Source organism: Uloborus diversus, chromosome 7, assembly GCF_026930045.1.
Source record: "Uloborus diversus isolate 005 chromosome 7, Udiv.v.3.1, whole genome shotgun sequence".
Classification (NCBI taxonomy): Eukaryota; Metazoa; Arthropoda; class Arachnida; order Araneae; family Uloboridae; genus Uloborus; species Uloborus diversus.
In genome coordinates this window covers 111,699,342-111,726,346 of record NC_072737.1, presented here as the reverse complement: position 1 = coordinate 111,726,346, position 27,005 = coordinate 111,699,342, and the positions used below count along the sequence as shown (strand labels likewise).

The following is a 27,005-nucleotide window of genomic DNA, read 5'->3' as shown; positions in this document are numbered from 1 at the left end:
CTTTGCATTGCTTAACTGATTCATATACGAAATCTTCGGAACCAATTTTCACAAAACTTGATAACATGTGTCTAAGCCGCAATTCAATAGTTTTAAGTCTAAAAATGTGCATACTCTACCACAAAATTTATGGTTCTTAAAAAATTAATCATTTAATTAAAAAAAATGCTTGTACAGAGGCCTCTATGGTGCTGAGGTACAAGCTTCACTTTGAATACTGGAGGTTGTAAGTTTGATTCCCACCAGAGCCCTGGGCGGTATTTTTTCTCTTTGTGATGAAAATCTATCTTGTGTTGTCTTACATTTTAGTACAGTAAGTTCAACCTCTCAAGGTAATGGCTCCTTATATCTTTATAACTTTGACACAATGATGATATATTGAATAACGCAGGTTTTTTTTTTTTGAAATTAAAATGCAGTATGAATTCAGTTCTTTATGTGGAAAACATTCACATATACCGTATATACTTGCGTATAGGTCGATCTCGCGTATAAGTCGACCCCCTCTTTTTCAGAGAAAAAATATAAAACCCATGTATAAGTCGACCCCCATACTTTCCAAAAACATCGCGAATTATTTTCAAAGAAATTACAAAATAATGAACACATTTATTTACAAATAAAATAGGAATTAAATAGGAAAACATTTCTAAAAGCCTTCAAACTCTGATTCCGAGTCGGACGCAAAAAAAAGTTCATTAAAGTCCGCTTTCGTCATCACCGCATCATCTTATACATCGGCGGCTGCGGAATCGTCAATAATATCAGAGTTTGAATCGCTGTCGGCACTAGTCGGCACTAAGAAAACAGGAAGCAGAAGTGCGCACGTGCAGGGCCACGCACGTGCTATGAAAAGATATGATTAAGCAAGTATGTTGCCACTCTTAAAACAAAAAGTATAGCAGTTAATTATTTGAATGGCGTGACAGTTGACGATAAATATTTTCATACGTTTCACGATATTTGTTAATTGCTGATTTGATCCTTAATAAAGAGGAATAAAATTATCTTTATTTATATGTATTATTTAGGTTTTTTTAGTTATTATTTTTGAATAAGTTTACTTTTTCACACAATCAACTTATCAGCAACTACCTGTAACCGTACATCGGCATTTCTCGTAGCTTCCCAGCTCTCGTTGATCGGAAATTTTTTTTCGGAGAATTTGACCCGCGTATAAGTTGACTCACCTTCCTTTGATCTCATTTTTTGGACAAAATTTCTCGACTTATACGCAAGTATATACGGTACTTATAAATTAAGAGCCCATGAGTGCCAGACCTATGAAATAGTATAAAGACCCAAAATTTTTCTGCGGAAACACATCACAGCAGGTAAAAAGTTGTTACCTACGCGGTTGTTCATATAAATCATCTTAGCATTTCATTTTATGAGTAAACTGCGTTTTAAACAGAAAAACAAGTTTTCTATTTTAGAATACAGATTTTTGTAAAATTTTCGATTTTTTAATATTGTTTCTAGAATGTGCCAATTTTCAAAGTTAGTTTTGTGAAGCTGCTAATTTTGTAACTAGATTTTCGTGAAAGTACCGATTTTAAAATAAGATTTTTGTGAAGGTACCGAAAAGCGGTAGTAAAATCAGCCTATATTGGGCCCTGAGTACGATCCAAAAGTTCGGGGACAAGCTGTATAAAACCTTACAAAAGAAAAGTTCATATTACCGAAGCACATACACCTTCAAAGGGTCACCTTGAACGACTATGTACCTCTGCTAATGCTCATATAACTTTTGGAAACACTCCTGGAAGCCATTTTTTGCAACCTCCTGTGATGCAGCTTTATCTTCATCTGAAGAAAGAAAGCAGTGTCCCTGCAAGTGTTTTTTTGCTGGAATAGGTAAAAGTCACATGGAGCTAAGTACAATGAAATGTTATATTATTTGTTTGTCATATCAGAGTATTGACCAATCAAAGCGTGCATCCTCAACATGGAAGTCGCCTTCTTCCCCACAATGAAGTTAAAGTAGCAGTGCAAGAGGCCTTACAGGAGGTTGCGAAAAACGGCTTCCAGGAGTGCTTCTAAAAACTATACGAACATTAGCAGAAGTGCATAGTCGTTCAAAGTGACTAGATACATGTGCTTCAGTAATGTGAACTATTCAGGGTAAGGTTTTATACAGCTTGTACTCGAACTTATAGATCATACTACGTACATATGAGTCCATACGTATGAGTACTTACATATGAAAATGCCATCGGTCGAGCCTTAAAAAATTTAAAAGCATTTTTAAGTCTAATGGGACATTATTTTCAAATCGAAAAACTATCGTTTGCGTGATCTCATTTTAAGTTAGCATTCAGAAGGTTGCCACTTTTTTTTCCTGTCTGTGACAAAATAAAATTTTGTTTTTGTTTTGAGGTTAAAAATTTTCCCTTTTGAATCCAAAAAAAGAAAAAGAGAAATGGGGGGGGGGGGGGGCGAGAAAAAAAATCTTATCTTTATACATTTCAAATGATATACCAGACTTAATAAGCTTAATATGTATAGCCTGGAACAAAGTAAAGTCAGAGGGGACATGATTCAGTTATTTAAATTTATCAAAGTGAAAGATGATAATGGATTAATTTTTTGCACAGAAAGCAGGACAAGGGGTCATTGTTTTAAGCTATTTAAATTTCAGGCTAACTTGGAAATCAGGAAAAACTACTACTTTAGTAGGGTCGTGGGCATGTGGAACAGCTTACCGGAAGAGGCGGTAATGAGCAAGGGGGGTGGATAGCTTTAAAAGGGCCATTGATCTTCATTGGGGACTAATTAATTGATTAGGACCAGCCTAGCTGAGTCCAGAGCCTGTTGCTGGTCGTCTCATTTGTATTTGTGTTTAGAAAAATTTATAAGAATGTAAAGAATAGGAAATGATAAAATTCAAAAACCAATAATAATAAAACACAAAAACAAGTAAGTTGATAATATACCACTGAAGATTAGAAGAAAACTTCTAACTAAACAAATTTTAACTTCCCTATAATAGTTTCAAGTAAAATATACATATATATATATATATATATATACTAGCAAAAATACCCGGCGTTGCCTGGGTCAGTAATAATTGTGAGAAACAATCGCTACTTTCTTTTGTTTTCTGTTTTAACTGTAAGAACTCAAAACACACCGCTTTGACGTCATTAAAAATTGAGCTTCATCCTTACCCATAAAAGTAAAAAAGAAATAAGTATGAAGAACGAAAGAGTATTCATTTAGAAACAAAAGCGCAAAGTGAAGCATATAAAAATTTGAAGAATTTGAAAAAAAATATATCTAACAAAAACAAAGATCACTAAAAAAAACTGTGAGCTTTTTTTGCTTAAATAGTACACACACAAAAAAAAAAGAAAAAATGCTATCTAATATGTTTACCAAAGTGTGCAAAAAGTGAGTTTCCAAATGTTTAAATGACTTTAGACTCATGTTTGCTCCGGAGAAGCCTCGATTCAAAATTTACATTATGATAACTTTTAATGTTGCTGTTGTTAGGCAACGAATTTTCGAAACAATGGGTTAATCTTTAATCATTTGATGTGGAAATTACATAACATTTACTGTTTTCGATCACGACGTTCTTAAACTAAGTTTTTTAGCAATAAATTATAGCCTAAGTTGTTCCAGGATTATGTAGCTATTTATGGTGAAAAAATGGTTAAAATCCTTCAAGTAGTTTTGAAGTTATAATATATCTAACAAAAACAAAGATCACTAAAAAAACTGCGCTTTTTTTACTTAAATAGTACACACACAAAAAAAACCCCCCGGACATCCAGACAGAGATTACCCCTTTACGTATAAAGATGAGGATGCAATTCCTAAGAAAGCAATGTCATGCTTACTCCAGAGAGGCCTTGATTCAAAATTTACATTATGATTACTTTTAATATTGCTTTTGTTAGGCAACGAATTTTCGAAACAATGGGTTTAATCTTTAATCATTTGATGTGGAAATTACATGACATTTACTGTTTTCGATCACGACGTTCTTAAACTAAGTTTTTTAGCAATAAATTATAGCCCAAGTTGTTCCAGGATTATGTAGCTATTTATGGTGAAAAAATGGTTAAAATCCTTCAAGTAGTTTTGAAGTTTACCCCGGACATCCAGACAGAGATTAGCCCTTTATGTATAAAGATGAGGATACAATTCCTAAGAAAGCAGTAAATGTCATGCTTGCTCCAGAGAAGCCTTGATACAAAATTTTCTTTATGATTACTTTTAATATTGCTAGAACTTTGGCAACAATGGGTTTCATATTTAATCTTTTCATCGAGAAAGTACGTGAAATTTACTGTGTTCCATTATAACTTTTTTAAACTAAGTTTTGTAACAATAAATTATAGCCTAAGTTGTTCCCTGATAATATAGCTATCTATGGTGAAAAAATGGTTAAAATCCGATCAGTAAATTTGAAGTTTACCCCGGACATCCGGACAGAGATTAGCCCTTTATGTTTTTTAGCAATAAATTATAGCCTAAGTTGTTCCCCGAGAAAGGAACTATCTATGGTGAAAAAATGGTTAAAATCCCTCAAGTAGTTTTGAAGTTTACCCCGGACATCCGGACAGAGATTAGCCCTTTATGTATAAAGATATATATATATATATATTTAAAGACCATTCACATATTGGTTTATTTTCTTGATTTAAATAACTTTTGAATCAAATTTGAAGAATGCAAATTTTTAAATGTTGGAATATGTTACTTAACAATCATTTAAAGCATACAAAATCAACAACTATGTTCAGATTAAAGATTTTTTAAAATCAAAATACTTTAATAAATAGTAAAGGATTTTTCTTTTTGCACGAACAAATTGTAGTTAACATTTGATAAAAACTGTTCCAAAATTTGAGCAAAAGTCAAAATTTAATAGAACAAAAATAGCAACAGCATTTTTTTTATTTTTAAAGAAATAGAACAGAAAAAAAAACAAAAATTTCGCAATACTGACAATTTTAAATACTTTAAAAAGAAGAACAATATTTTTTCCTAGTAGTAGAACCATACTTTGCTATTGGCAACATAAGAAAAAGTTGACAGAAAGTTTTCTTTTTCTTTCATAATGAATATAACACAACATACAGTAAGAAAACATAAAGAACAGTGAAGGGACTGTATAAAAAAAGTGTATAAATGAAAAAACTCATACTAAGTATACGCTAATTTGCATTAGACTCTATAGAGACCAATTTATAAAACGTATAATTGATGAAAACGTATAAACAGTGTTTCACTGTATTTCCCCTTAAATTAAATAGAGAAAACTATGAAAAATAAAAATTCAATTCATTTTTAAATAAAAAGTGACGGCAACAAGTTATTCTAAAGGAAGTTATACTATATCAATGTTAATCTAAAAGAAGAAAAATACATTACTTACAAAGACAGCATGAGGCAACTAGGGTAATAGCTACTAATGCTTCATTCTGCATAACTATGTGTTCAGATTTCATCATTGAAATTATAGGAGGTAAAGCCTTCGCTGCAACTAAATTTTTCATAACTGAAGAAGCCTTCGAGTTTTTCGCCAACCAGGCAAGTAATCTTGTAGCTTCACCTACAAATAACCAAATCCTTATTCATACCACACACAAAACAATGATTCCCATTCATTTTCAAAGATCTGAGCTACAAAATGTTTTTCAAATATGCAACAATAAATATCTCAATTTATTAGAATCACCTAGTTTGGCAATTATTTTCCATTCTCTAGTTTAAAATGATTCTTTTTCATTTATTCCTCACTGTACCTTACTTTAAAAATTCATTACCAGTCAAGTTTAACTCGTTTAAAATTGTATTTTTTGACTTAAATTTTCCACATATCCTATCTTATGTTTCATGCTTAAAATTTAATATTAGATGCAAACATTTCTCCTGCTTTACGTTATATAATGATGGAAAATGTTATATATCATTTGCCATAGTGAAATCATTGTTTGTAAAAATGATTGTTATCAAAAGGTGAAATGAATGAAACCTCTAAATAAATTTTTTTCAAGTCTCACAATCTATAACTCTACAAAAGACTACTTTTATAACAATTGAACAAATATGCATCAAAGCACAAAAAATTCATTTTTTTTTATTTCCTTAGCAATTAGCATTCTCAAAGTTATTCTAAAACATGCATTTGACGAGATTTCCAGGCAAAACCTCTTTGCTTTCCAATTGTAACACAGTTAAGATTAGATGAAATAATTAGTATATCTTGATGTCTCAAAATGATGTTCTTTCGTTCTAGTTTTCAAGTAGGCAGACAAGAATAAGTCAGGAGTCAAGGGAACCACAGTGCACCATCAAGGTGGTCGGCATATGCGTTCTGTGCAGATAACTTTAAAATTGATGTTGACTACACAAAACGGTTTTATTGCTAAATAAAACAACACCTCTAAATAAAATAACACCACCATATGTTTACTTTTATCGCAATTTCCTAATAAATAAGACAGCTGAACAGTAATCTTACCCTTCACTCCTGGATGATCTTCAACACTACACCATCCAACAAGCCTTTTCACAAACTCAAGATTATCTCCAACAGTAATAGCTACATTTTCTAGATTAAGAAAATGAAACAATACTTAGGTAGAAGAATTTAAAAAAGAAAAATGCACTCACATTTCCAATAACCTAAAGGCTTTGAACATCTCCTTTGTATGGCTGATGCGAACTTAACCTGGCAGCACTGTAATGCTATGATTAGGATTTGCATAGCTTTCACAAAGCTGCCAGGTTATGTTTGCCCCAACTGTAGATTAGGAAATGACTTACAGGGCTCGTTCACTGCAAGTAGGCGATAGAAAGAAGTCAGAATCAGAAACATGTAGATTTCTAGAAAACAAAACCTACTGGATCAGCAGATGGTTTTTCTTTTAATGGAGTTTTCTTTACAATAGTGTTTTAATTTTTGAAAACTCTCCATGACCACGTTACTGTTACTCTACCCAAAATATCTTTGTGCTAAGCTCAAATAGTTCAAACCAGAAAAAGCAAATTAGTCTAAATTTACTAATTAAATAGTAGAATAGTAGGGGGATTTATCATAATGTGGTACATGCTAATTTGGCGAGGAAGAAAATCCCATTGCTGAAATTCTGTGGTCATTTTTTGCTCTTCATGCTTTAATCTTCACTTTAGTGAAACATTTATTGCTCTTCAAAGAGTGAATATATTTATAGGGGGAGGGGGGAGTGAGCAGGTGATCTGCTTCTTAGTAGAACTTATAAAATCAAGTAACTAATAACAACAAAGCATGCTTTTACGATGATTACATAGGCATACCTTGTTTATCAAGCAACATTCTCAAAGTGCCAAGAAGTTTGAAAACCACTGGAAAAGTTTCTACACTCATCATGTCAACTAATTTCGAAACTACACCCAATTTCACCATTGCAGCTTTGTTTTGAGCTGAAAAATACAAATGCATCATAACTCTTTTATATTCATGCACACAAACTACTTATACAGACACACATACATACAAGCATAGGTGCTTTGTATGGGGGAGGCAATAGTACAATAGACCTGTGGTCTCAGTGCTCCCGCTGGTTTCAAGTGCCCCCCTTTTCACTTCATGGGGGAGGCAAGGGGAGCAACTGCTCCCTCACTTTTCAGAGTCAAAAATTAAAAATTGATAAAAAAAATGATTTTTTAAAGAGTGGAACGATATTTTCCACCAAAGTAACAACTGAAAATTCCAAATGAATGAACTTTTATCATCTTATTTCACAAAAATAGAACTTTAAATTGGAAGGGGAAAGTTTGTGGTGTCCCTCCATCCCGATTACGACAGAATATGAAAGAGGAAAAAATTCAGTGAGTTTTAAAAAAAGGATGCAAGTAGATTTTGATGTCTTTAAATCTTGATACCACAGCAGAATAAAAAAAAATCTCAGTAGCTTAAAAATAATTTATTCCTATTGCCTTATGTTTCAAGTTTGTACTTTCATCTCACAATGTGCTTAAAAGGGTTGATTTCAAAACAAAATACAAAAAGGGAAAAAATTAATTATTTTTAAGAAATAAGCCCACAATTAGTGACAACTGATGAAATGCAAAATCTAACTACAGTATACTCTCGATATCTTGAAAACCTTGGATATGACGAAAATTATTTTCCCCCTTGATTTTTAGTATTTAGTTTTCATTTTGAAATGTGATTTTTCATTCTTATGTCGAAGGGTTTTTAGTAAAAACTTTGTTATGTCGAATATTTTTCGAAGTCGAACATAGTTTTTCCGGAAAAAACAGCAGTTTATTGCCTCAAAGCAACTCGAGGAATGTTTCCAAAAATTTCTCACACCCTTCATTACTTCTCTCAGAGGTAAGGAATGATTTGGAGAAGCTTATCTACAGTCACTTTCATTCTAGAGCTTGGGGGTGTTAGAAAATATAAGTCCTGAGAAGCCCTAAAAACCTACCTAAAACATTTTGCCCCCTTCTTACGCATTTGGTGGGACCTTTTGACCATATTTCCTCCGTAAAAAGGCGAGTTGAACGGAAAACCCCTTTAGAGACACAGGGAATGGTGGGTGCAATCCTTTGTCCAATTTCTTTTGCTCCGGGGCGCTAGAAACTCATTTGAAACTGTTCTGCAATTTTGGTAATCCAAATCTTTGATAAGTTTAGTAGTGGTAAATCACTACATTTTGCTACTGCACTATAGTCTGTTTCACTTGGTAGTGCGTGGAAAGCTACGTGGACCGAACTGCAGCCATTGTCATGGAAACCAGAGTTGGTGATCTGCCAGTAACCAACACTACTTGCCCAACTTGGCATAGGGTGAAGTGTGCAATGAACTTTTCTTGTTTCAGAATTTAGTTGTTTTGGAGTCGATTTTTTCATCTCTTTAAGTTGACATTTTGTTGATTTTTTATTTATTTTGACATTGCATTAGTTGCACATTAATTCATTTTTTAATTATATTTTGAGAACACAGGAAAAACAAACGATTTTTTCCCTGATATTATTTATTTTAATGAGCTTATTATTTTTCATTCTTTTTTTTTCATTTTGAAAGTGATTAAACCTTTTTTTTAATGGAAAAAAATATATTAGTTTATTTGTTTAAAAGTCATACTACTTTATTTGTTCATTTACTTATTTTTTATGCATCTATTTCATCAGATGGGAGCAATATTTTATTTCTAGAAATGAGGTTAAAATGTTAAAAAGTTACGTTTGAAATAACTTGCGATTTTAGCTGATTTTGAGAAAATTGATCAAATACTAGGAAGTCGGTCTGGTATATGGCAAAATAGGCGCAATTTTGTCTGGACGGAACTTCTTGTTAAATATTAAAATAAAAAAAAAATTTCACTCATCTATGATCACGAAACACAATATATTTTTTTAAAAAGATATTTTTTTTTGTTTAATTCTTCATACTTGCTTTTTATTACTTTCTTCGTGAAAATATCGTCTGCTACGAATCAGAAATTCAATATTATTTCATTTCAATTCCGTGATGAGAAACCTCAGACGATACTTTGAAAATGAAGATGAGCCTCGTTTTAGAATATGAAATAAAATTAAAATGAAGAATTAGGGGGTGTTCTAGTTATCTCTAAAACTTTGGGTAGTGTTCATATTGTGCAGCTTATTCTTTTTGCAGCAGCTCTATTCAAGTTGTTCCAGAAGTATTGATTTCAAGACCATACCATTCCTATAAGTAGATGATTGTGTGAGAGAGCAACAAATTTTGTTATATTATTGAACATAGAAAATTTCTACGCCAGTGGTAGATGGCTGGAGAAGTTCAAGACTAGACAAAATTTTGTCTTCAGACGAAGAAATTGTGCATATTGTGCTTAAAAACTTTTAAGTTCTGTAATTTTGTCTGTTATATATGTAAATATTAATTAAAATATTCAACGGTTTTTAATACTAAAATGTCCAAAACAGAAACTAGCGGAAGTTATTGAGAATTGACTGTATTTCGTATTGACATCTGGGTCATTATTCCATACGAAATGAGCAAAATTCGCAAAAAAGTGATGGCCGCATGGTAACAGATTTTTATGAAATTTGGTATACAGGTTCCTTTTATGCCTATATAAAAATATCTAAAATATATTTGCTTAAATTTTTTTATTTGAATAGTTACATGCAATTGAAAATTGGTCAACTTGAACAGCATTCTCATAAATGCTAAATGTTGCTCTTTTGAAGGCTTGTATCTTATTAACTGTTTAATGAAAACATAAAAGTTATATGTTGTTGCAATCTATGGAGTAGGGTAATTAATCTGATATCAGTAAAATTTTCAAAGTTATTATAGTTAACTTTTAAAAGAGTTTCCCAAACTGAAAATATTTCAATTTTCTCATAATTAAGCATTTTATTTTTTAATCTCAATCTTTAAGGAATGCATTAGCTTTGATGAAATTAATACCCAATAATGTGCTAAGTATCATAAAAGAAATACCTTACTTTTCAAATTGTATTTTAACTCCTTTGTCTTCAAAATCAGTTTTGAACTTAGTGACATTTTGTAAAATGATGATTTTCTTCTTCACATACACACAAAAATTCAAAATGAGGGAAAATACAGACAACTTTAAAATTTTACAAGAACATAGAGCTGTGTTTCTACTATTTGCTCGAAGAAACTCGAAATTGGTTTTTGATTTTTAAACGTAAAATAAAATTCAGAAAAATAGCATTTTCTTTGTGTTTTATGGGTCAATCCATACAAGTTCGACGGATGGGTGCACTCGACCATTTTTAATTTTTTTGAAAATCATGTCCCTAAAACCTAGATAAGAAAGATGTTTAAAACCACTTTTATTTTTTCTCTCAACTAGACCTTTAATTTTTTTAGAGGTCATCAAAAGTGATTTTCGTAGTCAAAAATAGGACTTTCAGACCTTTGCATTTTGGCCAAAATCTATTTGAACTGCATTTATGACAGTTAATTTCACGTTTTGATGTTTAAGTGCATAAATTGATAGTCTTACATGCTGAGTTACGTAGCTGTAAGTTAATAACTAAAATAACGGCAACAGGTTAAAGTTCAAGATCAAATGTAAAAATTTTACTCATTTCAAAGGGGGATAACTCGTGTAGGGGACGGAAACACGAAATGAAATACGGCAAAAACTAATCACTGAAACCATGCTAAAAAGAATATGTAACTGTTGCTGTGTGTTTGTGCACCGTTTATAGATTACAGCCCCTTAAAAATCAGAAAAATAACAAAAATGACATTTTTAGACTCTTGTAAACCAAAAGGGGATGGAATTAAAAATAAAATTTCTTGGCCAAGTGAATATTCCATTCAAGTACTATACATGTTATACATATTGTCTTTTGTATTTGGTTTTTAAAAAGATACAGGTCTTTGAAATTGAGCAATTTTGCTAGTCAACTCACACACTAAAACAGAAATAAAAAGTGTGAAAACTTCATTGCACCTTCTTAAATTACGTATATTGTGCCCTATATAATACATTATACTGAAAAAACATATTGTAATTTTCAAAATAATTATTTTAATTTTATAACTTAGAAATATTTGGACATGAATGAGTAGTTTGTACTGTATGGAACCTGTATGGATTGACCGTTATGTAAAAGTACGAGAATTCAAAAAACTAGATAAACGACTCAATGATGCAAAAGCAAGTATATCTAACATTTATTTCGATTTCTAAAAAATGTACATTTTAACAAGTACTTCATAAACATGCTTTTGAGAAAATGAAACAGGAAAGAAATGCAAAACATCAGTAATCCAACGTCAGAAAGCACAAATATTGCAAGTCTTGCAATATTTGTGCTTTCTGACGTTGGATTACTGATGTTTTGAATTTTCAGCACAAAGGTATTTATTCGTTATTTAGTTGGCTTAAACAGGCCGTACATTTGCATTCTACTTTCTTTTTTCTTTCTTCTTGCCTTGAATTTTTGGTTGTATTTGTTATATCTGGTAGTTTTTGAATTTTGCTTCATTTTTCTTATTTTGCCTTGTTACTGTTTTAATTTGATTTGTATTTTTGATAATAATTTGTTCTTATGTGCTTTGATATTTTGTTTTTGTAATGTCTCAAATTAATAGGTTTTTCAATCTTCGTATTAAGAAGTTTCGCTTTTTGAACCACTTAAAATTTCTTCAAGAATGTAGGCGCAGGAAAGTTATTCCGAATTTTATTTCTTTGAAATGTAACTTACCACGGTCTGTAAAAATTGATAAAGTTATTTTTCGGTCGAAATTGGCTCTACTTAGAGCTTCGATCCAAGAAACTAGGAAATGCCTCTCGTTTATTGAACGTGAGCTCTATGATTTGCATCTCTCTATATCAAATTTTATTTCTGATTTTGATTATGTTGATAGAACTTCTTGGTCTAGAACCCTTCGTTCTTCGGAGAATCATCAAGTTGTTTTGAAAAAGAAATTAGCTAAACTTTATAGAAATTCGAAAGTTGTTCCTTCGGAAAATTTACCAGTGGTAAATAAAAATGTTGTCGTTAATATTTCAAGTGTTCCTTTAAACAGTTCTCAAATTAATGCTCTGAAATGCAATGATAACTTTGCTCTGGCCAGCAAACCTTCTTTTTCTAAGCTTATTGCTCCTATTGAGAAAGCTTTTAAATTTAGTGCCTTATCATCCAATCAAAAAGATTGCGTTAGGCATCTTATTGCTTCTAATGTGGACTTTAATTCTAGAATTTCCAATCCCGTCTTTACTAATACTGTTAGTCGTACTGTAAAGAATTTAATTTCTAATTCAGATATTGTTGTTACCAAAGCTGACAAGGGTGGTCAAATTGTTGTTCTTGACAAATCATCTTATGTTGACAAAACTAATGATTTGATTTCTTCTGGTCCATACTTAGAGATTTCTAAAGATCCGAGTGAAAATGAGTTAAAGACTATTTCTTCTGCTGTCAAGTCTGTTCCGTCTATTCCATTAAATGTTAAACGCTGTGTTATTCCTTCTATTGCTAATTGCGCTAGATTTTATGCTTTACCTAAGGTACATAAAGCTGGCATTCCTTTCAGGTCGATTGTTTCCAATATTGGTACGGCTTCTTATAAACTTGCAAAATATTTAGTCTCTGTGTTTTCTCCTCTTATGAGTCATAATGTATTCACTGTAAAAAACTCTATCGATTTTGTCAAAAAAATTCAGAATTGCTTTCCAAATAATTCTTTTATGGCTTCTTTTGATGTGAACTCATTATTTACGAACGTTCCGGTCGAGGGTTCATTGTTATGCCTTCAGAGTAGACTGTCTGAATTTCATTTTACTTTTAAGGAAATTGAGGATTTAGTTTTCCTTACTCATACTTGTCTAAAGCAATGTTCCTTTGTTTTTAATGCTAAATTTTATACAATGTCGGATGGTTTGGCAATGGGAAACCCACTTAGCCCCATCCTTAGTGATATTTACATGCATTACTTTGAGCTCAAGTTGTTTCAGAAACTACAGTTTCAATTCTATGTTCGCTATGTTGATGACTGTTTTGTTCTTATGAATCACGATCAACTAAGCATTGATGATGCTTTATCTATTTTAAATTCCATTGATCTTCATATTCAATTCTCTTGTGAAAAAGAACAGAATAATTGCCTTCCATTTCTGGATGTTCTCGTTTCTCGAACTGAGTCCGGTTTTGAAACTACAGTATATCGCAAACCTTTTGCTGTTTCATTACCCCCACATAGATTATCGTCTCACCCTCCTAATCAAAAATATTCAGCTTTCAACACATTTGTTTATCGTGCAATGAATATTTGTTCTTCACCTGAGCTTCTTAATGCGGAACTCAACTATTTAAGAGCTGTGGCTGTTGATAGCGACTATCCGCCCACCTTAGTTGATTCCATTTATAAAAAACTTTGCAAAAAATCTCAAAATATTGCTCTTAATAGAACTTTTAACACTAAGAATTTAGTTGTTCTGCCTTTCTTCCCTGGTATTAGTTTTCAGGTTGCTAAGATTCTGAAGCGATTCCAATTCCAAGTGGTATTTTCTCCTATTAATAAACTTTCTTTCTCTTCTCTTAAAGATCCTATTCATCCTCTTAATTGTTGTGGGATCTATAAAATTGTTTGCAATTGCGGACTCGGATACATCGGACAGACCCACCGTTCTTTGAAATTTCGGTTAAAAGAACATCAAAACTATGTGAGGAAACAACAGCTGAATAAATCCAGTATTGCCCAACACTGTTGGGAATCAAATCATTCTTTTTATTTTAACTCTTATCAAATTATCCAAAAATGCCCCAATTCGTTGGATCTTGATTTTTGGGAATCTTTCCACATCCTGAGGAACCGTTCTAATTTAGTCAATGATCTTACTGCAATTCCCTATTTTTCTTCTGTGTGGACTCCTTTGTTAAAATTGGTTTAGTTTTTATATTATTTTTTATGTAAACGTCGTACATTTCTTACTTTTATTTTTTTCATTTTTTGCTTTCTTATTTCGTCTGGTGATTAACTAATTCCAATATGTTTATCCTTCACTTTGTTCTTAAATGCATTTCTCCATTTGATACATTGCTTTCATACATAGTTTTTCCCGCTGGTAAATTTATTGCTAATTTATTCAGAGTGGTTTCATTTTTGGACTTTTTGCATTGTTTATGGGTTTTCTTGGAAAATTTATTACTAAACAGTTTTTTTCCTGATGGGATTATATAATAAATTTTGCCTCCATGGTGTCATTTTATCTTTTTTGTTTTGTTTAATTTCTAGTTTTTGATATTTATACTATCTCCTGTTATACTATCTCGTGTTGCTTTCCTCGGATGACTTTTTATCCAGAAGCTCACATTTCTTTGCATTGAAAAAGGTGTTCCTTGTAACACCGAAACACGTGTCTGCAATATCTTGCAATATTTGTGCTTTCTGACGTTGGATTACTGATGTTTTGAATTTTCAGCACAAAGGTATTTATTCGTTATACAGGAAAGAAATGGTTAGTTTTTCTAAACTTACAATAAAAAGAAGTAACTAATGAAATTTTGCTTAAGTTCAAGTTACTCTAGTAACAAAAATACACTGATACCAATGATTAAAATTTAGTAGCATCTAAAAGACACTTCAATATGTAACGTAAACAAAATTGAGTAAATTTAGAGCATTCCCTCATCTTCAAAAAAACATCTGAAATAGAGGAAAAAATGAAATTTTCAATTTTTTAAAGTACTATTTTGTCATCAAGAAATTCATAAACAATTACTAAATTAGAGCAGATAGTTAGTCATAGATAGTTTTTCAACCTGAATCATTTTTACTGTTATTTTTTCATTAAAAGAGCTAGAAGAGTGATTTGAAATCTGAAGTAAATTGGCAAAATTTCAATCTTTGTTAATATCTCAGATTCAAAAAAAGATCCGAATAAATTTTATTTTGCTCTTTCCCAATATAGATTTGTTTATAGAATGCGGAAATATTTATTTTTTATGTGTACGTATATAAATTATGGAGTTATTGAGTCACAAACTGGCAGCAATGAACTCTGAAAATTTAGGCTTAGCGCAAGCATCAACTTCTAATTTCAATAACAAAGCAACAAACAGTTTTTAAACTTCCACACTTTGCATTCCCTCATAGATGTGTATATTTTACCTAAATAAAAATTTTCATTGAAATCTGTGACATGTCAGCCACAGCTGATTTGCTCATTTTGCATGGAATGACCCATCTTAAATTGTTTATTTTTAGTCATTTAATAGCTCTTGCTTTAAGACTTTTAACTTTTTAGTTGAGTAACATTAAGTAAAATACTAATAATAAATCTTTAAAGAATGCAGTTATAAGTTTTGGAAACTATCACACCATGAAATGAATGAAATGAAAGAGAGGGGGGCTCAGCAGAGCCAAGCACTGCGACCAGAGGTCTATTGTACTAAACCCCAAACAAAAATCTTAAAAAAGACCAGTAGCCGTAGCAAAGATTAGCAGGCATTTAACGGGAATGTCATAGATTTCCCAAGGATCAAGTAAGTGGCGGCCAAGGTGTTCAAACCTATAGGCAGAAAAGGTCTCACAATCACACAGAATATGTGCAACAGTTTCCTCATGAAACCGACAGCCTCTACAAATTGGGTCATCAGACACGCCCATAATAGTAAGATGCCGCTTCAAGGTACAGTGACCAGTAAGGAGGCCAATAGCTCTTCTGATGCTGTTGCGGTTCAGACTTAAGAGCTCCTTTGCCCTAATACTAGGGCAACCTCTATTAAGTTCTTTCGCCTGCCGCTGTCCATCAAGGTTGCGCCAGTTATTACACTGTTTTTACCAAAAATATCAAAAACAGCAGTTCTAATAAGATTTTTCGAAATCCCAATTGCTGGCTCAGGGCCAACAAAAGGGATATCAGAACCATTCCGAGCAAGATAGTCGGCCTTTTCATTTCCCTGCACTCCAGAGTGTCCAGGTACCCAGCAAAGGGTAACCTTGTTCAGCTTTGCAAGATTGCAGAGCAAATTATAGCACTCCCAAACGATGTGGGATGTCATAACAACCTTCTTGAGTGCGTTTAAGGCAGCCTGACTATCAGAGCATATATGAACACAACGGTCTCTATAGCCACGACTCAGGCAAATACCACAACATACCAGGATAGCATAAATTTCAGCCTGAAAAACAGAAGTAAACTTGCCCAGAGGACAGGAATATTCAATACCATCGCCGGGACAAAAAGCCCCAGCCCCAGTCCTTTCATTCATCTTAGAACCATCGGTGTACCAGAGAGTGCAATCTTTACCGAGAGCCATTCCATTTCAGATCAGGCAGGGTCTGTCACATGACCATCACCGATTTTTTTGAAAAAATTACAGTAGTTACAACTAAGGGACATATGAAATATAACAAAAGGATTTTGCAAGAAAAATTTTTTTTCTTCAGTTACAACCCATTAAAATTCTGCACAAAATCCGCCATTTTGGAAAAAACCGGCAAAACACTCCATTTGAAATGGACACTATTTCAAAAGTATTTAACCTATTCGAATAATTCTTTTTTCTAAAAATAAATACGGACCCATATATCCTCTAGACATCATTTTTGAAAGTTTAGTTAGATTTTTTGATAAAGAAAAAAATTCATTTTTGCAGCAAAAAAATTGCATTTTTACCGATTTCATGATTTTTTTTCTCCATGGAAAAAAAGTTTTTTTTACTAAACGGAGATGGCAGTCTAAAGCCCTTATATGATAGTTTCATAATATATTTTATTAGAATCCTTGGATACATACAGCCTCGGAAATAAAATTTGAAATTTTAAAAATTTTCAAAAATTAGCGATTTTTGAAGTCATTTTACTCAAAAAACCCATTTTTTAAAAATCTAAAAATTGGCTCATTTGAACCCCATATAATGCTTAACAAGTGGATAGACACCGCATCCAGTATTTTTTCCCATAAAATGTTTTATGATTTTTTGAAAGTGACCTTATCGCCCATGGCATGCATGTAAAATAAAAATTTCTAATAATTTCAGTCACTGAAAATCTAATCATATTAATGGATTAATGCCTAATAGCTACAATGATGGTGCACTGTATCAGCAACAAATAAAATTTTACTGACTTTTAATAATATAGCAATATCAAGCCGCTTTTGACGACCCAGTCAATTCGTCTTTTTGTAAGACTATGTGTGTAGTTTATAGATAGAAGAGCCTTTGGTGATTATATTAATGACTAATTCAGTGGCTCCCAAAAGCGTTCGTACACCTTGAAACTTTGTAGTAAAACCAAAATAACGCAAAACTGAATTCGAATATGAAGTCCAATTTTTTTTCACATCATTCCTATGCCATTCTGCATAAAACCCAGCAGTTTTTTTCAAAATATCTGATGACCCAGTCAATTCGCCTTTTTGTATTTCGTTATATAAATATATTTTTCTGTTGATCAGCACCTAATTGTTATGGGAGCTGAGCTCCCATACTTCCTTATTTGTTTTACTCGAATTTTTGTATTTTTGACCGAATTCAGGCCACTTAAGCATTAAAACAAGTTCTGAAGACTATAGGGATCCTGCACTTCTTTTGTTAGAAATTGGATCCCTGGCTATAATAGTCACCTTTAGTGAGATCTGTTTGGTTACCTCAACTTACAACCATGTTCAATTGATTACTTCTCTCATAAAACAGGTGGGCTTTTTAAATTCTTAAACTAGAAGTGAGTTTTACGGTTTGAATTTAGTATAAATATTCTTACGTATAAAAGTAATTATACGAGGTAGGATCCAAAAATTATGTGACAACATTCGCCAATGACAACCAAAGCACGAAATTAAAATTAATCGTTTTAAATGCATTGTATTGTTCTTCCTTTTGATGATTTCCCCTGTCGTGTAATTGAGTTGAAGAGAATGACTATTGAAAGAGAAAAAATATGATTTGTTGTTGCATATGAAAGTAACGGTGAATGCATAGCTTTGGAGACGAAGTAAACTAATATTTATTTAAAAAAAAGGAAAGATTTTAACTGTTACTGATAAAGTACATCATTATCATAGCTAGTCATTAATATAATCACCAAAGGCTTTTCTACCTATAAACTACACACAGAGTCTTACAAAAAGACGAATTGACTGGATCATCAAAAGCAGTTTGTTACTGATATATTATTAAAAGTCAGTAAGATTTTAGTTGTTCCTGATAAAGTGCACCGTTTTTGTAGCTATTAGGCATTAATGTAATCAGATTTTCAGTGACTGAAATTATTAGACATTTTTATTTTACATGCATGCCATGGGCGATAAGGTCACTTTCAAAAAATCATAAAACATTTTATGGGAAAAAATACCGGATGCGGTGTCTATCCACTAGTTAAGCATTATATGGGGTACAAATGAGCCAATTTTTAGATTTTTAAAAAATGGGTTTTTTTGAGTAAAATCACTTCAAATATCGCTAATTTTTGAAAATTTCAAATTTTATTTACGAGGCTGTATGCACTCAAGGATTCTAATAAAATATGTTATGAAACTATCATATAAGGGCTTTAGACTGCCATCTCCGTTTAGTAAAAAAAAACTTTTTTTTTCATGGAGAAAAAAAATCATAAAATTGGTAAAAATGCAGTTTTTTGGCGGCAAAAATGAATTTTTTTCTTTATCAAAACACCTAACTAAACTTTCAAAAACTATGTCTAGAGGATATATGGGTCCTTATTTATTTTTAGAAAAAAGAATTATTTGAATAGGTTAAATACTTTGGAAATAGTGTCCATTTCAAATGGAGTGTTTTGCCGGTTTTTTCCAAAATGGCGGATTTTGTGCAGAATTTTAATAGGCTGTAACTGAAGAAAAAAAATTTTTCTTGCAAAATCCTTTTGGGATAGTTCATATGTACCTTAGTTGTAACTACTGTATTTTTTTCAAAAAAATCGGTGATGGTCATATAACACTTTTCATACCTGCCTGCCCTGATTTGAAATGGAATGACTCATGAGATAAGGTAACATCCCTCCAGTCACTCCTAGAAGGAAAGATAACATGATATGGCTTATCAAAAGCATACTCGCCAAGCATGTAGTCACTTGGCAGGCCAGAAAGAGGATGAGTAAGTACATCCTCATCAAAGTACTTCCAGGAAAGGTAACAAGAGTAGGCTTTCCATTGATTTGAGCATTTAAGCCTCTCCATACACAGGAAAGCTTCAGCTTCAATCCGCATATGGAGCGGACATAAACCTAAAAGTAGTTCCAGCGCAGCAGTAGGCGTTGTCCTAATACAGCCAGTCATGGCTATGCAGACTAACCTCTGCAGCTTGTTAAGCTCATTTTTAGCAATGTCAAGTTTAGTTCTTGACCACCAGACAATAGAGCCATACGTAATGATGGGACAGATAACCATCTTGTAGATCCAATGGATAACCCTGGGGCTGAGCCCCCAGGTTCTACCTCACCATCATCACACCATACACCCCCATTAAACCTCAGAACTATGAAATATACTTTTGATTTATATGTCACTAGCTGCATTACCCGACGTTGCACGGTCTACCTCGAAAATAAAAGTTTCATCTAGTGACACATAATTAACAATCAGGGTTTGAAAAGAAAGATCAAAAATAGCACAAACATTTCTCGTCAATTTGTAGAAAGCACAATTTCATGACTCAAAATTTAAATTTAGACATCATTGGAATTTTTCGTAATCATTCTAGATTTTCTAGCTAAACCCCCAAGAAGGTTCCTATACACCCCATTTTGATGAGAAAAACTTATGTGAATTTCTGAGCATCAAAGGACCGCTGCGCCAATTTTGGCACGGATCTGACGAAAACTGGATTTTATAAAGAAATCCCCAGAGTGACCCCATGGGTGCAAGTTTGATGATGTGTTCCAGACGGAAAATATTTTGAACCCCCCCTCCCCCTCCACACATGTGCGCTGAACAAAAATTCTATACAAATAAATGTTGTTGGTTTTTACTATGCTAGTTTTGCTAGTTTTGGAATTTTAAGCTTTTGACATTTGTATCTAGATAAATCTAGTTTTAAGTGTAGCTTTTTTTTTTGTGTGTGTGTATTCCTCTCTTTGGCACTTTTTTCACATTGTAGTTCCTAAAACGTAAATGTAGACAGCCGCCAATAGTAAAAAGAGGGGTTCTGGGGGATCTTTTTATTAATTTAAGTCCTAAAAATGCAATGGTAAGTCATTTTGGTAACATCCAGGGAAAGGATGGAGTTCAGAAACTCTCTTACAGCATTTTTTTCAAACTGCAATTCAAAAATCGCAATATTAGGCGATCTTTAAAAACATTAGAGAGGGGGGGTAGGGCGGCACTCTTCGGAATTTTTTTGAAATTGAAGCCCTGAAAACAAAATAAAACGCCGTTTCTCATGACGTATATAAGTTTTTTGAATGCATTATCGAAGGGATGAAGTGCAGGAACTCCCCTTCACCAAAATTATGAAACTGAAGTTCCAATGATGTTATTTTAAACGATGATTGATGATGTTAGGGGTAAAACCGTTCGGGTTTGAAAGATAATTCTTTTATAAGATAGCAGGTGGAAAATCAGTAATAAAACAAACCGCAGTGAAGTAGATATACATATTATTAACGCAGTACACTTTCCAATATTCACTAATTTAAAAAATAAACAATAGAGGAACTGAGTACTCACCCAGTTAGGGCCCTCGAATCACATCCCTCTTAAGGCACTCAAGTACAACCTAAATTAGCGTATTAAATATTTCATCTTCGAAAACTTTTTGGAAGAGAATTCCCTAACCCCTTCCCCTAAGCTCACTACAAATGTCCTAAATTTGCATTTTTAAGGTTCCAGTTTCAAATTTTTTTCTAGGAACAGTACCCCTTTGCCTATATACATGACTAATGATAGTATAAAACTTTAAAGACCTTATTTTTGGAAGAAATTTCCGACTCTCTCCCCCCTTAAGTCATTCAAAGATAGCCAAAAACAGAGTTCTTAAAACTTCAGAAACAAAAGTTTTTCGGGAGGAGCAGCGGAATCCCCCCCCCCCCTGCCTTTGTGTTCACCACCGACAGTGAAGGTTTGTGTTTTAGATTATTTTTTTTACTGAAAGAGCTATCCACCCCCCCCCCCCCTCCAGTGACAACTAATAGTATTCACACGTCAATTTCAAAGCTGTTTCGAGAGAGAGAGATCCCCGAATTAGCATTTCAATACTTCAGCATAGATTAATTCTCGGGGGAGAGCCCCCCTCCCCGAACTAATTCCCCTAAGTTCACTAAATTCGCGGTTTTGCTACTCTAGTTTCATAAATTTTTTAAGCAAGTGAACTGGCACCACTCATACCCCTTTTCATCACCAAAGAGAGCCTTAAATTTTTTAATTTACTGAGAGAAAGCCTTCAAATTCCCTCTTTTTATGTCCCCCCCAAAGATTGCCTGAAACAGTTTTGGATACAGCAGCTTTGAAAAATTTTCAGGGGTGGGGGGTTGAGAGGGAACCCTCGAACCCCACCTCCTGTGTTCACTAAAAATGGTCTAAAATTGCGCTTTTAAGACTCCAGTTTTGAAATTTCGCCTAAAGAGAGCCCCCCCCCCTTGACATTTTCAAAGACAGCCTAAAAGACTTCAGTTACAAATATCTTTCGGATTAGAATAGATTTCGGAATTTCACGAGCTCGTACTGCCGTTATTTTTCTTGTTTCCTTTATTCCCCCCTCCCCATTTCCATTCTAGAGAGGATAAGATTGAAAGACATACTCAGGGATTTATCAAGTTTTGGTAGATATTTAACAGTAGCATGTCAAAAATGCAGGAACAGTTAATTACCCATCGGTGTTTGAAACCAGTTTAAGGTTTTCCGGATCCTTTCCAGAATTCCGATTTTTATTGAAGCTTCAAAATCCCTTATAGTTCCCAGTATGCACACACACTTTGCTCTAATCGCGTATAGGTATCCTCTGTCTTGGAAATTTTGTCAAGACGGAAATCCATCCTGAGACGAAAGATCTTGCACCCATGGGTGGCCCCCATTGCGAACGAAAACTACCCTAAGTGAATTCTTGAGCATCAAAGGACCTGCCTACAAAATTTTTGCAAAAATCCAACCTAAACTGGATTTGACTAAGGAAAATTCGCTCCCCCCTTCCCTCCCTCATTGGTAGGCGAAAAACTTCCTATGAAAATTTCTAAGCATCAAAGAATCACTGATCCAAATTTGGCAAAGATCCAAAGAAAACTGGATTCATAAAAGGAAATCCTCAGTGGGAGGGAGGTCCGATTGCGAATGAAAACTGCCCTATATGTGAATCCTTGAGTATCAAGGGACCTCTGTGCAAAATTTCGCAAAAATCTGAAGTAAACTGGATTTGCATAAGGAAAACCTCCGTGGCGTGTTTTTGCGCCCGCCCCCTCCCTCATCAGTAGGCGAAAAACATCCTATGAAAATTCTAAGTATCAAGGAATCGCTGACCCAAGTTTGGCAAAGATTTGATGAAAACTGTGGATCCCTAAAAGGAAACCCCCGGTGGGAAGGGGGGGAGGTCCGAATGCTAATGAAAACAGCACTATATGGTAATTCTCGAGTATCAATTGACCTCTATGCAAAATTTTGCAAAAATACGAAGTCAACTGGATTTGCATAAGGAAAACCTATGTGGGGTGTTTTCGCACACTACTTCCTCCCTCATAGGTAGGTGAAAAACTCCCTATGAAAATTCCTAAGCATCAAAGAACCGCAAAGATCCGACAAAAACTGTGGATCTGTATAAAGAAGTCCCCTGTGGGAGGAAGGGTTGCCCTCCATTGCGCACGAAAACTACCCTAAGTAAATTTTGGAGCATCAAAAGACCTGTCTACAAAATTTTTGAAAAAATCCGACGTAAACTAAATTTGCATAGGGAAAACCTCCGGGGGGGGGGGGGGGGGGGGGGGGGGGTTGCCCCCCCCTTTCATTGGTAGGCGAAAAACTCCCTATGAAATCCCTAAGCATCAAAGAATCGCTGATCCAAATTTGGCAAAGATACGGCGAAAACTGTTGATTCGTAAAAGAAACCCCGGTGGGAGGGGGGAGATCCGATTGCGGAATGAAAACTGCCCTATATGTCAATGTTTTAGTATCAAGGGTCCTCGATGCAAAATTTTGAAAAAATCCGACATAAACTGGATTTGAAAATGAAAAACCCCCGTGGGGTGTTTTCGCACCCCACCCCCTTTCTCATAGGTAGGCGAAAAACTCCCTAGTAAAATTCCTAAGCATCAAAGAACCGCTGTGCCAAATTTCGCAAAGATCAGATGACCACTGTGGTTTTGTAACTGTGGTGGAAACATTTATAGGCCACCTAATTCAAACCAGGGACAAGATGAACAGATGTATCGTATTATTAGTGACATGTCCAGTAAGGGATCCGTTATCATAATGGGGGATTTCAATTTTCCGGGTATTGATTGGAATAATTTTTATCCTGGTAATGGCAATGAAGAGGAATTTTTAAAAGTAATTGGTGACTGTTTCTTAGATCAAGTTGTAAATCAGGGAACTCGAGAGAAGGCAATTTTGGATCTAGTTTTTTGTGACATAGGTAGTTTTGTTCAGGGGTTGAGTGTAGGGGAGCATATTGGAGATAGTGATCATAACAGCATTAGGTTCCGGGTTAAATTTGAAGTGTGCAAAGATGATAATTTTAGGTTTGTGCCCAATTTCAGAAACACTGATTTTGTTGCACTTAGGCAGAGCTTGAAAGAGGTTTTTTCGTCAGGGTTGGAAAATAGCGACGTAGATCAGCAGTGGACGGAATTTAAGGATAAACTTGCTAAAAACCGTTGGGGACTATGTTCCATTTAGGAGAAAAGGTGTTAATACCAAAATTTGGCCCATGTGGTTCTCCAGGGAGACTAAAGAAGCTCTTAATTATAAGCAAGCCACTTTTCGTAAATTTAAAGAAACTGGTCAGAGTGCGGAGAGGCTCCAGTATGGTAAGGCAAGGCGAAATTTTAAGTATTTGGTACGGATTCAGAAAAGGGAATTGGAGCAAAGGCTGGCAGATGACATTGATGGGAACCCTAAGAGGTTTTTTGCTTACACTAATTCTGGGAAAGCTCGAAACAGTCAAATTGGGCCTTTGGTTGAGGAGTATGGAAATTTAATCCAAAACGATAAGGATATTGCAAATGTTCTGAATAACTTTTTTTCCAGTGTGTTTAACGATAACTGTATCTCAACAGTTGACACTAACAAGACACAAGCTATTATACAGCTTGAGGATTTTGTATTTTCCAGGGAGGAGGTTTTATTTCATTTGAAAAAGATTAATGCAACTAAAGCTCCGGGACCAGATAATATTTATCCAAAAATGTTAGTTGAATGTGCAGAGGAATTAGTGGATGTTATTTTGAATATTTTCAATGCTTCTTATAACTCGGGGACGGTGCCAGAGGACTGGAAGCTGGCTAACATAACGCCACTCTTCAAGAAGGGGTCTAAAGGTATTGCTGGGAATTATAGACCTGTAAGTTTGACTTCGGTGATTTGTAAGATTTTCGAAACTTTGATCAAAATTAAGATCATGATGTTCTTAGAGACTAATAGTCTGTTGACTAGTTTGCAGTATGGTTTCCGGAAAGGTAAATCCTGTACTACTAATTTATTGCATTTCTTCGACAAGGTTACCTCAGCTTTAGATAACAAAAAATGTGTGGATGTTGTTTATATTGATTTTCAAAAAGCTTTTGACAAGGGACCGCATGTTGCTCTTCTCAGCAAGTTAGCTGACATTGGAATAGGAGGAAAAACTTTACTTTGGGTTAGAAATTGGCTTACTGGTAGGAAGCAAAGAGTAGTTGTGAGAGGAAATCTTTCTAATTGGAGCGATGTTTTAAGTGGGGTTCCTCAGGGATCAGTTTTAGGGCCTCTTTTGTTTATTATATTTATGAATGACATCAATGAAAATATTTCTGGAAGCATGAATTGTTTTGCTGACGATGTAAAAGTTATGGGGATTGTTGAAAATGAAGAACAAGTAAAACAGCTGCAAGAGGATTTAGATCATATTACTAAGTGGGCAGATAAATGGGGTATGGCAGTTAATGTAGGGAAATGTCAAGTGCTACACTTAGGTCATGGAAATAAGCGTATGAGATATCGTTTACAGGGTTCAGTCATAAATCAGGCAGAAAATGTTATGGATCTGGGTGTCTTTATAAATCAGGACTTCAAGTTTAGTCAACAGTGCAGTATTGCTAGTAACAAAGCCAACAAAATGCTTGGGTTCATCAATAGATCTATTTCAAACAAATCTAAGAAAGTTCTTCTGCCTTTATATAGGAGTTTAGTAAGACCTCATTTGGAGTATGCTGTTCAGTTTTGGTCGCCTTATCTGAAGAAAGATATTTTTGTATTGGAAAGGGTTCAAAGAAGGCTAACTAAATTAGTAAGGGGACTCTCAGATTTAGATTATGATACCAGACTTAATAGGCTTAACATGTATAGCCTGGAGCAAAGGAGAGTCAGAGGGGACATGATTCAGTTATTTAAATTTATCAAAATGAAAGATGTAAATGGATTAAATTTTTGCTGGAAAAGCAGGATGAGGGGTCATTGTTTTAAGCTATTTAAGCCTCAGGCTAACTTGGAAATCAGGAAAAACTACTACTTTAGCAGGGTCGTGGGCACTTGGAATAGCTTACCGGAAGAGGCGGTAATGAGCAAGGGAGTGGATAGCTTTAAGAGGGCCATTGATCTTCATTGGGGACTAATTAATTGACTAGGACCAGCCTAGCTGGGCCCAGAGCCTGTTGCTGGTCGTCACATTTGTATTTGCATTTGTAAAAGGAAACCCCTGGTGGGAGGGGGGATCCGATTGCGAACGAAAACTGCCCAATGAGAAATCTTGAGTATCAAAGGACCTCTCTGCCATATTTGGCAAAAATCTGATGTAAACTGTGAATTTGTATTAAAAAAAATCGTTATTTGGTTAATTAAAATACATAATAAATTTAAAACTATTGTTTTTTTTAACGATACACATATATTTCAAGACTGATTTTAAATATGCAATTAAATGTTCTTCAGCAGATCTGATCCGAAATCCATGTTATTAGGTAAATCAATTATCTCATCAATGTCATTATTTCACAAGCAATTTAACTGAAAAACGAATACAAAAATTTATTCACTTTTTTAAATCCGGTATTTGATAACGACTCTTAAACAGAAGTCAAAAAATACCAAACAAAAGAACTGCAATAAACTGCCGCCGTAACGTAAAACCATAAGTATACTCAGATTCGCTTTGCTATAATAATTAAGGCTTCAAATCTGTGAATGCGAGAACTTACATAAAATCCCCACTTTCGTGCATTCATCGCAGAAATTAAGTCAGTCGAAAGTTCCCAGATGTACGTAATTTGGATTCTGTCTGAGTATCTGAATGCAACGAGTGAATTCTCTTATGGCAACCCTATTGGCTTTAAACTAATGATGTTCCGGATATCCGCATCCGTATCCGCGGATATCCGAGGGAAAACAAAGATCTGTATCCGTATCCGTTACTTTTTTGAAGGATCTTAAACGGATTATTTCTATTCT

At 34.0% G+C, this 27,005-nt stretch overlaps 1 protein-coding gene across 1 annotated transcript in view; it reads right to left on the bottom strand.

Moving 5' to 3' along the window:
• LOC129226836 (rap1 GTPase-GDP dissociation stimulator 1-like) overlaps window positions 1-27,005 on the bottom strand; it is a 95,446-nt gene that overhangs the window by 8,549 nt on the left and 59,892 nt on the right. The window contains exons 11-13 of the mRNA XM_054861465.1: window positions 7,294-7,419; window positions 6,479-6,568; window positions 5,390-5,566 (exon numbers count right to left, since the gene is read on the bottom strand). Of these exons, the coding sequence (XP_054717440.1) occupies window positions 5,390-5,566; window positions 6,479-6,568; window positions 7,294-7,419 (393 nt within the window). The remainder of the gene's footprint in view (window positions 1-5,389; window positions 5,567-6,478; window positions 6,569-7,293; window positions 7,420-27,005) is intronic.